This window comes from Aethalodelphis obliquidens, unplaced genomic scaffold (genome assembly GCF_003676395.1).
Source record: "Aethalodelphis obliquidens isolate GAN/ISIS:26980383/991018 unplaced genomic scaffold, ASM367639v1 scaffold87, whole genome shotgun sequence".
Lineage (NCBI taxonomy): Eukaryota > Metazoa > Chordata > Mammalia > Artiodactyla > Delphinidae > Aethalodelphis > Aethalodelphis obliquidens.
Window position 1 is genome coordinate 7,086,947 of NW_020838031.1, and position 14,662 is coordinate 7,101,608.

At 45.4% G+C, this 14,662-nt stretch overlaps 1 protein-coding gene across 3 annotated transcripts in view; it reads left to right on the forward strand.

The window, feature by feature from the left end:
• ACTN2 (actinin alpha 2) overlaps nucleotides 1-14,662 on the forward strand; it is a 78,926-nt gene that overhangs the window by 53,833 nt on the left and 10,431 nt on the right. For all 3 annotated transcript variants that reach the window (XM_027093986.1, XM_027093987.1, XM_027093985.1), the window contains exons 11-15: nucleotides 1,868-2,015; nucleotides 3,876-4,026; nucleotides 8,820-8,928; nucleotides 10,608-10,748; nucleotides 12,678-12,860. In XM_027093986.1, the coding sequence (XP_026949787.1) occupies nucleotides 1,868-2,015; nucleotides 3,876-4,026; nucleotides 8,820-8,928; nucleotides 10,608-10,748; nucleotides 12,678-12,860 (732 nt within the window). The remainder of the gene's footprint in view (nucleotides 1-1,867; nucleotides 2,016-3,875; nucleotides 4,027-8,819; nucleotides 8,929-10,607; nucleotides 10,749-12,677; nucleotides 12,861-14,662) is intronic.

A 14,662-nucleotide genomic window follows, 5' to 3' on the forward strand; every position in this document is an offset into this window, starting at 1 on the left:
CAGACTGTTCTGTTCAAAGTCAACGGCGTTTGTGTTGACAACCTAGTGGTCACTTTTTTTTTTTTTTTTTTTGCGGTACGCGGGCCTCTCACTGTTGTGGCCTCTCCCGTTGCGGAGCACAGGCTCCGGATGCGCAGGCTCAGCGGCCATGGCTCACGGGCCCAGCCGCTCTTTCGGCATGTGGAATATTCCCGGACCGGGGCACGAACCCGTGTCGCCTGCATAGGCAGGCGGACTCTCAACCACTGCGCCACCAGGGAAGCCCCCTAGTGGTCACTTTTATTTTCATATTCGCTGTAGCTGTAACCATGGCCTTCTTCTTGAAACTCCTTCCACTCTTGAACTTAGCTGAGTTCCTCCCACCTGACCACCGAGTCCTTCCCGTCGCTGTTCACAGCTTTGCCTCCTCCTGTCCCTGGGCTGTATGTAGGTGGATGGTTTGTGGGTACAGGGATGCTGACCTTCTTCTCTGTCTTGATACCTGCAGGTGACCTCATCCAGGCCCATGGCTTTAACTACCAGCTGTAATGGCAACACCTCCCAAATTTTACATCTTCAGCTCTGATTTCTCCCCCAGTTCCAGGTTCATAGAGCCGCTTGGATGTCTCAAAACCTAACATCCAAGAGTCCTCCCGCAGTGATCTCTGTCTTAGTAAATAGCATCACCATCCCCTAAGTTACTAAAGCCCCAACCCCAGGTGTCATCACTGATCCTCCTCCTAGTCTGTCCCTTTCTTGTACCTGGTTCCTCAGCCAGTGCCACTGGCTCTGTGTCCAGATTATATCTTAAGTCTGAGCAGCCCTTCAGCTGCTGTCGCCTATGCTAAGCCACCAGTGTCTCTCCTTCAACCTTGCAGTAACCCTCTCACTTGCTTTTCTTGTTCTTTTTCCCCTAAAATGCATTCTCTACGTAGCAGCTGCCATCATCTTTTTAAAATATAAATCAGAGCGTGTCTCCTTTCTTCTCAGAACCCTCCAGTGACTTCCCGAAATACTTAGAATAAGATCCAGATTCCTTATCTGGGATCCGATGTGGTCTGACCCCACGGCCACCCTGCTGACCATGTCTCTGGCTGCTCTACCCCTCACCCACTGTGCGGCCGCCGCGCCTTCTGTGGTCCTTCCCCTACGTGGAGCGCACCCCGTCCTCGGGCCTTTAGCTCGTCCCCCACTTCATCACATACCTGGCTTTTCCATGAGTGAGGTCTGGGTTCCAATGCCACCTCCTCAGAGGGGTCTCCTCTAAGTAACCCGCCTAAAGGAACTGCCCCGACCGTGCTCTCATCAGCATCCCTTGACCGTGATTCGTTTTTCCTTCAGAGTGTATCGCTATCGGAAATAGGAATTACACTTGTTATTGAATGCCGTATTTAATGTCTTTCTCCCCCAACAATCATGAACGCTGCACGGGGGCCCAGGGAACTTTACAGGTGCTGTTGTTCACTCTTATATCCAAGGCTCTCACTGTGCCTGGCACGTGCGTGATGCCAGGGAGACAGTTAATGGCTGACTGAACCCAGTCGCTGAGTCAGAGTCGTTTTGGGCTGAGTCACTGTCAGGCTTCGTCTTCTCGTAGCCAGAAAATTAAAGCCCCGTTAGCCTTTGTCCACATCCGGAGAAGCATCAGGTTAAATGTTCGCCGATGAGAACCGTGATCTTAGTCCTAAAAGGGTGCAGTGGTAATGAAGATGTTTAGAAGCCAAAACATTTGAATGGCTATTTGGGGCGGGTGTGGAGGCACAGGGGTGAGGGAAAGACAAGAAGACACAAAGGAAAACACTGTTGGACGTGGTGGAGGGGATTCGTAGAGAGGCCCAGGAGGCCAGGGCGTAACGGACGCGCCTTCGCCGGTCCCCACCCATCCCAGGACATCGCGGGCGCCTGGCAGCGGCTGGAGCAGGCGGAGAAGGGCTACGAGGAATGGCTGCTGAATGAGATCCGGAGGCTGGAGCGCGTGGAGCACCTGGCAGAGAAGTTCCGGCAGAAGGCGTCCACGCACGAAACCTGGGCCTACGGTGAGTCCAAAGGATGCGGTGGGGCTCCTGGAGAATCGGGCCTGAGCTATGGACAGAGCCCCATGTGCAGTGACCACTGTCCCTGGCGCCTGTGACCCTGTGGGCAGCTGCCCTCGCCCCTCTCTCGTCTGCTGTCCCAGGTACTGCGGTTCTTCAGGAGGTGGGTGTGGGGAATTCCCTGGTGGTCCAGTGGTTAGCACTCGGCGCTTTCACTGCCGTGGCCCGGGTTCAATCCCTGGTTGGGGAACTAAGATCCCGCAAGCAGCGTGGCATGGCCAAAAAAAAGAAAAAAAAAGGAGGTGAGTATGAAGATGGATGTTTTTATAAAACAGGACTCACAATGCGTTCTTCCCACACTTGCCTGCATAGGTATCCGCCGCCTCCTGCCTCCCCCGCTTTCTTCTATCTGATTCCACAAGCATCTGTTTATTCCCTAACAGCGGGTCAGACAGCCCTGGCCCAGACACTAGCTTCTGCTGATACAAGGTTTATTAAGTGCCGCAAAGCAACATAATTGCCCACTTAGAAAATCTGCTTGGAAAGGAAGAACACGAGGTGTGATTTTCTATAGTCTTAACTCCTTTGTTTCACTTAGATTCATCTACTCCTTTCAGGCCTTGCAGACATACCTGTTTCCATGGCCGTGATACTATGGTCATGATTTTTTTGGCTCTGCTGTTTGCTGAGGTTAAAGAACAAAGCATTCACCTCATTGCATGGTAATCCATTTCGAGAAAGGGCAGGGAGGTTCCCCTCATCCCTTGGGTCCCTTTTGCTTTCTTGCTGCTTGATTGTTGGCGTTGCTCAGCGAGACGGTCACAGGCACAGACGTGCAGTTGATACTTCCCAGCTGTGGGCCTTGGATGCATTCTCACCTCTCAGGGCCTCAGCGTCCTCTCCAAAGTGGAATAACAATCATACCTCCCTCACAGGGTTTTGATGAAGACTTAATGAGTTTGTATTTATAAAGTAGTAAAATTGGTATCTGGCAGATGGTAAGTTCTGTGTTGTCATTAAACATGTGAACATTTGCTTTCCACGTCTAGCTTTGTGGAATTAAATTCTTAAAGGTCATCAACCAGGGAATAAAAATGGGTCCAGTTATAACCACAGCAGTTGCTTAACTTAGGAAGTATTTGTGGGGAAATAGGTGGAGTTTCGGAGAGAAATTTTTCTAATGTTATTACATAAAAAATCACAAGGTGGAGGCTTCCCTGGTGGCACAGTGGTTGAGAGTCCGCCTGCCGATGCAGGGGACACGGGTTCGTGCCCCGGTCCGGGAAGATCCCGCATGCCGTGGAGAGGCTGGGCCCGTGAGCCATGGCCGCTGAGCCTGCGCGTCCGGAGCCTGTGCTCCGCAACGGGAGAGGCCACAGCAGTGAGAGGCCCGCGTACCGCCAAAAAAAAAAAAAAAAAAAAAAAATCACAAGCTGCATTTAACCACACTAAAAGAATAAAGCTTTCAAACAAAAAGAATTGGAGTAAAGGTTGAGCCCATGGGCAGACAAATAGAGTACAAGTGTTTTACCTAATAATTCCAGGTAATTTCTCTGAGCTAATAATTACTAACTTAACTGAGCATCTCACGGGAAAGTCAGATACTTGTTTCTTAGGTTTATCACAGACTTGTTATTTAGAAAGTGCTCAGCGTGCTTTCCGCCCTGTATTTGTAGACACGAGCTTTCAGAACACAGAGGGACTCGGGGCCTTAGCAGAGTGACAGCCTGAATTCCAGTTGAAATGTGGCCTCTGACTCTCGGGGCTGTCCTTTCCTCCTCTTGGTTCTATGGAATCACCCAGTACTTTGCATAGAGGCTGAAGTGTGACAGCACTCACATTCCCTTGCTACAACCATTGCAGGCAAAGAGCAGATCTTGCTGCAGAAGGATTACGAGTCGGCGTCTCTGACCGAAGTCCGGGCTCTGCTGCGGAAGCACGAGGCATTCGAGAGCGACCTGGCGGCGCACCAGGACCGCGTGGAGCAGATCGCGGCCATCGCGCAGGAGCTCAAGTACGTGCTCTGTGTGGGTGCCAGTGCTGACATTGAGCCCTGGGTCCAAGCGAGAACTCGGTGGAGAGCTTCCCCGGGCATTCCCAGAGAGGGGCAGGGGAGCTTGCCTTTCCTGTCCTGTCTTAGATGTACCCATAGAACCAAGCCAGAGGACCCTGTGATGGGATTGGTCCTGTTCTTTGTTTTAATTGAAATAAAGTTGATTTACAGTGTTGTGTTTGATAGTTTCAGATGTACAGCAAAGTGATTCAGTTATACATATATATATCTATTCTTTTTCAGATTCTTTTCCCTTCTAGGTCATTACAAAATACTGAGTATAGTTCTCTGTGCTATACAGTAGGTCCTTGTTGACAACCCATTCAAAAAATGGGCAGAAGATCTAAATAGACATTTCTCCAAAGAAGACATACAGATGGCCAACAGGCACATGAAAAGATGCTCAACATTGCTAATTATTAAAGAAATGCAAATCAAAACTACAATGAGGTACTAACTCATACCAGTCAAAATGGCCATCATCAAAACGTCTACAAATAATAAATGCTGGAGAGGGTGTGGAGAAAAGGGAACCCTCCTACACTGTTGGTGGGAATGTAAATTGGTGCAGCCACTATGGAGAACAGTACGGAGGTTCCTTAAAAAACTAAAAATAGAGTTGCCATATGATCCTGCAATCCCTGGGCATATTTCTGGAGAAAACTAAAATTCAAAAAGATACATGTACCCCTGTGTTCATAGCAGCACTATTTACAGTAGCCAAGACATGGAAGCAACCTAAATGTCCATTGACAGATGTCCATTGACAGACGAATGGATAAAGAAGATGTGGTACATATATACAATGGAATACTACAGCCATAAAAAAGAGTGAAATAATGCCATTTGCGGGCTCAGTAGTTGTGGCGCACAGGCTTAGGTGCTCTGACCAGGGCTCGAACCCGTGTCCCCTGCATTGGCAGGCAGGTTCTTAACCACTGCGCCACCAGGGAAGCCCTTTTTTTTATATAAAGAGATGCACTGACTTCCTCTCTGGTGCTTTGATTGTGGTAGCATCCCTGTGTCCTCCCATTGGGCAACACCCCCAGCCCCAGCACAGGCAGCTTCGTATCCAAGAGGATGAGAAACAAGTAACAGGACAGAGCATGGCTCGCAAAGGTGGCCTCACCCAGGCCTGGGTGCAGGAGACGGGACCACGTTGCCCGCCCAGAAACCAAAAACAAGACACCTCTGAAAGAAGAAACATTAAGGCCCCACTTTTCTTTGTTGTCAAATAAGTGCCATTTCTTTTTCATGCTTTTTTATGGGAGGAGCTAGCATGAGGTTGAGCCCAGGCTGGTTTACCCAGTGGGAGTTGTAGGTCCTGCTGGTCCAGGTGGTGCTGCCTCTGGCTGTGGCCACCCTCTGGGAGAGGGGCCTCCCTGCAGTGTTTCTAAGCTCTTTTTTTTTTTTTAAGACCCTTGCTTCTTTTTGAAAAATACAGAATTTCATTCCCTACTTCTCTCTCATTATAACCACGGATATATTTGCACAATTTTTAGAGCCTGTCACATAATGATAACTTTAAACAACCAATAATAAATGTTTATTATGATATGTTACATTTTAAGACCCCCATGTTGCTCATTCTTAACCAGAGCAAATGCCTTAATTAACAGAGATGGCCTCTTTTAAGAGTATCTTCCTATTTGGCCTTGCCTAAATATATTCTTAATTATTTGTGGTCTTCGTATCTAATTTGTTCGCTGTGTTTGTGGCCTTACTCTTTTTTTTTTTTTTTTTAACATCTTTATTGGGGTATAATTGCTTTACAATGGTGTGTTAGTTTCTGCTTTATAACAAAGTGAATCAGTCATACATAAACATATGTTCCCATATGTCTTCCCTCTTGCGTCTCCCTCCCTCCCACCCTCCCTATCCCACCCCTCCAGGCTGTCACAAAGCACAGAGCCAATATCCCTGTGCCATGCGGCTGCTTCCCACTAGCTATCTACCTTACTACGTTTGTTAGTGTGTATATGCCCATGACTCTCTCTCGCTCTGTCACAGCTCACCCTTCCCCCTCCCCATAACCTCAAGTCCGTTCTCTAGGAGGTCTGTGTCTTTATTCCTGCTTTACCCCTAGGTTCTTCATGATATTTTTTTTCTTAAATTCCATATATATGTGTTAGCATACGGTATTTGTCTTTTTCTTTCTGACTTACTTCACTCTGTATGACAGACTCTAGGTCTATCCACCTCATTACAAATAGCTCAATTTCGTTTCTTTTTATGGCTGAGTAATATTCCATTGTATATATGTGCCACATCTTCTTTATCCATTCATCCGATGATGGGCAGTTAGGTTGTTTCCATCTCCGGGCTATTGTAAATAGAGCTGCAATGAACATTTTGGTACATGACTCTTTTTGAATTTTGGTTTTCTCAGGGTATATGCCCAGTAGTGGGATTGCTGGGTCATATGGTAGTTCTATTTGTAGTTTTTTAAGGAACCTCCATACTGTTCTCCATAGTGGCTGAACCAATTCACATTCCCACCAGCAGTGCAAGAGGGTTCCCTTTTCTCCACACCCTCTCCAGCATTTATTGTTTCTAGATTTTTTGATGATTGTGGCCTTACTCTTATTTCTCATGCTTCTTGCATGTTGGCTGTTTGGCTGCTTGTTAACAATTACAGATAAAATAAGGGGGAGAAACTCAAGCAATTGAATGCTCTATCATAGCTCCCATAAGTAATTTGGAATGGTTTTAAGTGTTGCCCTTAAAATTTAAGTAATAATTTTATATTATTATTATTCTCGGTTATCCTCAATGCGTATTTCTTTACACAGTCGAGAGAGGAACCACAGAATTTTAAGATGTGCTCATCTTACTGTTATTAGTCTCCCTTTCCTTTTTACCTTTTCTAAAATAACGAACATGTTTGTGCAGTTCTTAAAGTACAAAAAATAAAAATAGGGCTTCCCTGGTAGCGCAGTGGTTAAAAATCCGCCTGCCAATGCAGGGGACACGGGTTTGAGCCCTGGGAAGATCAGGGAAGATCCCACATGCCGCAGAGCAACTAAGCCTGTGCACCACAGCTACTGAGCCTGCACTCTAGAGCCCTAGCCACAACTACTGAGCCTGCGTGCCGCAACTACTGAAGCCTGCGCGCCTAGAGCCCGTGCTTTGCAATAAGAGGAACCACCGTAATGAGAAGCCTGCTCACCACAACGAAGAGTAGCCTCCGCTCACTGCAACTATAGAAAGCCCGCGTGCAGCAACGAAGACCCAACACAGCAAAAAATAAATAAATAAAATTATTAAAAAAATAAAAATAAAAATAAAAATAGTATGCACAGTTATGCAAACCCTAAGTTCTTGAAAGCAAGTAGGTATAGAGCTAGTACGTATGAATTAGAGAAGAGGGAAAAATGTACACCCTTAAGATAACCACGGAGAGATTAGTGTTGATGTCTCCATTGTGGATCAGTAGACGGTTCCTAGGTTTTTGTTTTTGAAATCTTTCTGTTCTTTAATAGTTGCATTTTGAAGGGCCATGGCCTTTTCACTTTGTATTCAAGGCTGTGCACATTGCTGGTGTGTTTTGGTTGGTTTTGGTTACCTGGTTATAATAATAAGCACAGAATCTCAATCCATCTCAATTAGTGAAGTGTGTGTACGTAGAAAGCTGCTCTTAAGAACTGGACAGGCTTTCATTAGGTGATAGGGAGCTTCTTACCCACTGAAATGACACTCAGATCACAACTGTATGCATCTTCTTTATTCAGTAAAAGAAACAGTAACATTCAATAAGGACAAGCTAATATCACTTAAGAGAAAAAACAAGTAATAAACAACCATTGCCTTCATTTAGAGTTGGAAGAAGAAATAAACTTAAGCTTCAGGGAAATGGATTTGGATGGATAGGAGGGAGTTTCCTAAAAGCCTCACCTTGGACCATTTTTGAAGGAGAAGTCTCCTGAAGAGGTCTTTAAACCTCCCTGAGTCTTGCTTTCATCTTAACTAAAAGGGTGATTACATTTTGTCCAGGATTCAAACTTTTTACCCCCAGAGATAATAGGTTAACCATCTAGTCGAGAATCTGCTTGAATGGTAAGTTTCAGTTACTTCACGTCACCAAGATCCCGTTAGGATGTACAGACGGGGCTGGAGAGGAAGAGGGACTACGGAGTGAGAAATCATTTTGTTCCTGCTGTCACACGAATGGCATAAGATGAGTTGGAATCTTTGTCAGAAGAGGAAGGACTCTGTCCTGCCAGGCTCAGCGGCCCAGTGCCCCTCCTGGACGTGGTGCCCCATCCAGCCCCGTGCCCTTTGAGGGCAGCCAAGGACACGAAGGGGTGCAAGCTGATCCCTCCCTCCCTCCCTCCCTCCTGCATGACTCATTTGATGTTCCCTTCCCCGTGGCTTCAGCACAGCCCCTGGGACTGTCCTCCAGGTCAGATACTTGGCTTCATTTACAGGTACATCACCACTTAAAAATAATGCACTCTGGAGGCCTGGCCAAGAAAACAAAGGGAGAATAGAGTTAGCCTACAGTGTCGAGAAGACAGCGTTTCTCTCTGTTTAGAAATCTGCTGACCACCAAGAGTTTTACTAATTCTTCTCATGATGTAAGGGAATAGTGATCATGTTTGTGATGGTGATGATGAACAAAACCCTGAAATACCCTGCCAGTTCCCCATCAGATCTTTTTTTTTTTTAAAAAAATTATCATCTTTATTTTGAGCCCATGTCCACTTTTCTTCACGTCATCTGGGAAAGTCAACCTTTATTTTCCCTTCTGATAGTGAACTGGACTATCACGATGCTGTGAACATCAATGATCGGTGCCAGAAAATCTGTGACCAGTGGGACAGGCTGGGAACGCTCACTCAGAAGAGGAGAGAGGCCCTGGAGGTGAGTCTCCAAGCCACCTGTTGGCACGAAATCTTTTAATAGGGGCTCTTTCAGTAAGTCACTGTTCCTTTGTTCTTCTGTGGTATGGTGTGTTTAAATCGAAACAGATTATCTAGGGAAGGGAGCTTCTACAGAGAACATGAAAAGTAGGAGAAAGAGGGAAATGGAAAGTCGGTAGTTTTATACTTTAATTTATCCATACGGCAGCGACGCATCCTTTTGAATTAAAGAAACAGAAGTCCAGTAGTAGTAATGAGATAACGGTATAAACTCATTTTGTGTGAAGTAGTCATGGCAGATAATTCCCCCAGAGTCCTTATCTGAGAGTAAATTGAGCCATGTATGAGTCAGGAAATCAGGAGGAACGGAAGTTGAGATGTGCAAAGGGAAAATGGCAACACATGTTGAAGTAAGGAAAAGTGGATATGAAACAGAATCAGGATGAATCTGGCCTTGTTCAAGTATACGGCTTGGAGAAACAGCTGGTTTTTAGCTGAACCTCATCGTCTCTCACCACGGAAGACTCAGACGACGTGACAGAAAGAAGCAGTTAGCAGTTTTCTGAGTCTTTTCACCCTGACTCTGATGAAACTTTTAACACATGTGATACCAAGCTTCCTGGATGCCAGCCAGCGGTTAACATATCCACCTAAAGAAAAAGGCTGAGAGAAAGGAAGGACCAGGCATATAACAGAGACAGCTCAAATATTTTAGAACAGGAGGAAAAATGAATCTAATTATGGAAGACTTGAAGATACCAGACGCTTCCGTGCCAGCTCCCCGCCCTGTCTGCCATAGGAAACACGTAGTGCCATTCTCGGTGGCTTAAAGCCCTGTGCTTTCATGTGCTCAGAAAGGCAAAGAGGGTCTCTGTGTGAAATCCTGAATGAGGATTTAAGAATATGGAACTGTAGTTCCTTCCGTCTTCTCTAGGCGACTTTTGGGAAAGGCACACTGTTGATTATAAAATGAGGAAGATACCGTGAATTTCCTGTGAACCAGCACGGTTAGGGAATCAGGTCCCATAACTTACAAAGTACTGCTTTAGCTGAAATCAAGTGCCTCTATACCCTATGTGGAGTCTCAGTTTTCAAAAGAGTAGCATGTGGAGGAGGATTTTAAATACTTTCAGAACAGTGTGACTCTGGATGTTGTTAAATCCATCTCTGATGCACAAGGCACTTCGGAGACCTGCAGGGCTCAGCCTCATCATTTGAACATCAGTTCATCTTTTGTATACACAAGCTAATGATGAGAGGATTGTGACCATCAAAACGTCAGATAGGGTTTCCCTGGTGGTGCAGTGGTTCGGAATCTGCCTGCTAATGCAGGGGACACGGGTTCGAGCCCTGGTCTGGGAAGATCCCACATGCCGCAGAGCAACTGGGCCCCTGAGCCACAATTACTGAGCCTGTGCGTCTGGAGCCTGTGCTCCGCAACAAGAGAGGCCGCGATAATGAGAGGGCTGCGTACCGCGATGAAGAGTGGCCCCCGCTCGCAACAACTAGAGAAAGCCCTCGCACAGAAATGAAGAACCAACACAGCCAAAAATAAATAAATAAATACATTTTTAAAAAAAAAGTCAGATAATAGTTTACTGCTCTGGAGTGCATCTTTACATGTTCAGAGAATTTTTATGATTTAACGTATGATAACACTGGTTTCTATTTGATCTCCAGAGAACTGAGAAATTGCTGGAAACCATCGATCAGCTTCACCTGGAGTTTGCCAAGAGAGCTGCTCCTTTCAACAACTGGATGGAAGGCGCCATGGAGGATCTGCAAGACATGTTTATTGTCCACAGCATTGAGGAAATCCAGGTAACTGAAGCCAGCTCTGTGCTCTCACTGTACCAGAAATGAATCGTAATTTTGAAAACGTAGAGTTCTCTTTTTGGTTTTGTTTCATTTTTTAACTTAAAAAAAAATGTGGTTAGAAAACCCATATTACCCTTTGGCCTTTAGCTTAAAAATGTGTATACCACTCTTTAATGCAACTAAATTAACATCAGCCAGATAGTGGTGACTACATCTAAAAGGGTCTGTTCTTTAAAATGGAATGTGGAATCATACGAGCAAGACAGACATATGCTCTTGGGGTTAGTCACAGCAGGTTATGAGTTTACTGGCTGCTGAGTTAACTACTTTGCAGATGTTTGCATATTACCCCTCATTAAGATCTATAGGGTTTTGCCAGATCATAAAGCATAAGAAGCCACCAATCAGTACCCTCTGCTTCCCACCATCCAAAATGTTCTGCTTTTGATTTTTGCTGGAGCTTCAGATTGTAAGTAAGACCTCTAAGTGATCGAGTTAGGGAGGAGCGTTCCTTTCCAATAGCCAGGACCCAATATATTAGAGACCATTGTATACTGAATTTGACGTATAATGGAACATAGAGAAAATACTTTCAGATTCTCTTTTTTCTGTAAAATAGATAGGTGATCGAAAAGAATCCAGATGTAAAGGAAATACTGAAGGTTGGGATTTGAACCCATATCTCCCTGCCAAGGACCATTCTAGAAGGGTTTGCAGAGGGGTGTAAGAGGCAAGAAATTTGTTGAACATTGCCTTTGTCTTCTGAAAGAGGCTGTGATGGTGTTTCTTGCATAGACTCTTAAGCAGAGGTTGGCAACCTAAAACCATTTATTTTTGGAAAAAGTGAGATGTCTAAGTATGCCTTGGAAGCCATACTTGATGCATGAAGTAGTTTCTCTGTTTAGTGAAAGGTGTGCTAGCAGCTGATCTGTTGTAGCATCTGAACTGAGTGTTAGCTTCGCCCTGGAAGGTGGTCCACGTGGCACCTTCCTACAGCTGAGTATAAAGGGCTGCTGTCTTATACTTTAGGGTCCAAGGGTATAGGGTTGTTAAGTGGAGGTTTTATAAAGCCTGAGGGGAAGGAGTTGGTTTCTGTGGCCTTTTCTTTTGGAGAAAGGGATGTACTTCCTGGTGATCTTTAGGTATAAAGGCAGCAAATGTGAAAAGGTTCTTTTCTTGGGCTATAGGTAAACTTGGTCATTAGAAAGGGCAGCTAATTTAAATTCTTTTTTTTAAGCGTTACTGGGACACAGCCACACATTTATTTTTTTTTTGGCTGCGTTGGGTCTTCGTTGCTGTGCGCGGGCTTTCTCTAGTTGCGGCAAGCGGGGGCTGTTCTTTGTTGTGGTGCACGGGCTTCTCATTGCGGTGGCTTCTCTTGTTGCGGAGCACAGCCTCTAGGTGTACAGGCTTCAGTAGTTGTGGCACGCAGGCTCAGTAGTTGTGGTTCATGGGCTCTAGAGCGCAGGCTCAGTAGTTGTGGCGCACAGGCTTAGTTGCTCCGCGGCATGTGGGATCTTCCCGGACCAGGGCTCGAACCCGTGTCCCCTGCATTGGCAGGCAGATTCTTAACCACTGCCCCACCAAGGAAGCCCTGATTTAAGTTCTGTATGTCAGTGGCGAGTAAGACCTAAACAATAGCTGGGGATCATATAAGATGAAATCAAACATAATTTTTTAAAAAGAAAACAATTATTTTTTGAAGACTTTGGATTAATAGCCACCAAGGAGTCATCAGGAGATCTTTTTTTCCCTTTTCGAGGAACTTGACTTTTGTGCACCAGGTAGCTTTGCTAAAGACATCCAGAATTTGTCTTCCACTGGAGATTCCCGCAGTTATAAAGTCATTTATACGCATGCTGAAGGGAACAGCAAGCCTGTAAAATTCACACTGAAGTAAGTCGGGTTTTCTCCGCTCTGTCTCTGGCTTAGAGCTTGATCACCGCCCACGAGCAGTTCAAGGCCACGCTGCCCGAGGCCGACGGCGAGCGGCAGTCCATCCTGGCCATCCAGAACGAGGTGGAGAAGGTGATCCAGAGCTACAGCATCAGGATCAGCTCGAGCAACCCCTATAGCACTGTCACCGTGGACGAGATCCGGTCCAAGTGGGACAAGGTGGGCGACTGAGGGGGGAGGGGGCGAGGCTAACGTTCTCGAAGCCGAGGTGGAGGGAAGAGGTGAAGCCCTGGGGGAGTTAGAGTGACTGCGTGACATTGCCTTACGATCAGGGTTGTCTTCATAGACATGTTCAAAGGGAAACTGAGGCATAGTAACAATTTTAAGTGTTTGAGCAAAAATCGATTCGAGTTGGGCAGCACCCAGTCTAGCTGGCAGAAAGGGACTCCAAGGAGCTGAACAAAATGAAAGGCTTTCATAGGCAGAAGGGAGTAGGAACAGGGAAGTTATCTGGTCAAAAAAAAGGCAGATTGGTTATTGCAGAGTTACTTTCCTTTAGGGGAGGGAAGGGGTCCACCCAGATGACTGATTGACTAAGATTCCGTTTCTGGGAGAGTGGAAACTGTAATTAAGTTAAATCTTGGTCTGGTGGAGTGTGATTTAGCACTTGACTCTATTTTGGGCTTGTTTTTAACAGATGAAATATGTTATACTCTTAAATCCATTCAGCAGCTTCTGTGATTTGTAAGGAAAGAAAGTAGAAATGATTGTCCTTAAGGAAAACCTTATCAATGTTGGCAAACTCAGTACAGGTTATGATGCTAATACCATAAAGGAAACTATTTTTAAAACCCCAACTGAAAATTTGATGGTATCAGTTTGCCGCTAGTACTTCGTTAAAGAATTTTTAGAATATGGGATAGACATGTCCCAAGTGTGTGTGAATTTTAAGTGCAGGAAAATTACTTAGAAAACTGCATCTGGGGAACCAAAGGACTTCCTGCTAATTTGCTGCCTCTTATATTTGGGGAAACCGTACAGACTTAATTATAGTCCAATGGGATCATTTGAGCCTTTTTGTCTCATTCTTAAGAAAGATTTATTTTCTTGTTTAAATTGAGGCACGATCATCTTAGTATGCTACTACATAGTCATTAAGAAATCCACCACGTGCATTTGAGGTGGCTTGCTATAAAAACACATGTTCAGCAATCGTTTAGTTATAAACGATGCAAAGAGGAAAAAAAAAAAACAGGTATGGGAAAGAGAGTGTTCATCTGAGAGACCATAATTAGTAATTGTGTTTGACCTTAAAATTAGCTCTGTTCTTCTGACGGCCGGAGTGAAGAGGGAAACGTGTTGAGCTAAGTAGTTTCCTTGAAAAAAACAGGGAAATGTGTCATTTCTTAAAGTGAGACAAACTTTTCTCTTGTCACTAAGTTATAAAGCAAAATTTGCCAGAGGGAGTTTTGTAAAAGGTACATTGAATAGTAATGTCTTTAGCCGCAGTTTTGCCAACACACAGAAAAGCCTTCTTGAAGTAGCTCTTTTGTCTGTGGATTCAAAAAGAACTGAGACATAGCATTAAAGTGTAAATCACAGGGTACAAATGGAATGGAAAAGATGTAGGCAGGGTAGGATACTTTCCTGTGGTCCAACATCATATAGGACTGAGCTCCTGAAACTGGCAGGGGTTCTCAACTTTTTTTGTGTCTTGGATCACTTGGTAGTCAGGGAAGCCCGTGGATCCCTTCTGATAATAATATGTGTAAATTCATAAAAAACACTTAAGGTTACAAAGGAAATAAATTACATTAAAAATAGTTATTAAAGGGCTTCCCTGGTGGCGCAGTGGTTGAGAGTCTGCCTGCCGATGCAGGGGACACGGGTTCGCGCCCCGGTCCGGGAAGATCCCACATGCCGTGGAACGGCTGGGCCCGTGAGCCATGGCCACTGAGCCTGTGCGTCCAGAGCCTGTGCTCCGCAACGGGAGAGGCGACAACAGTGAGAGGCCTGTGTAC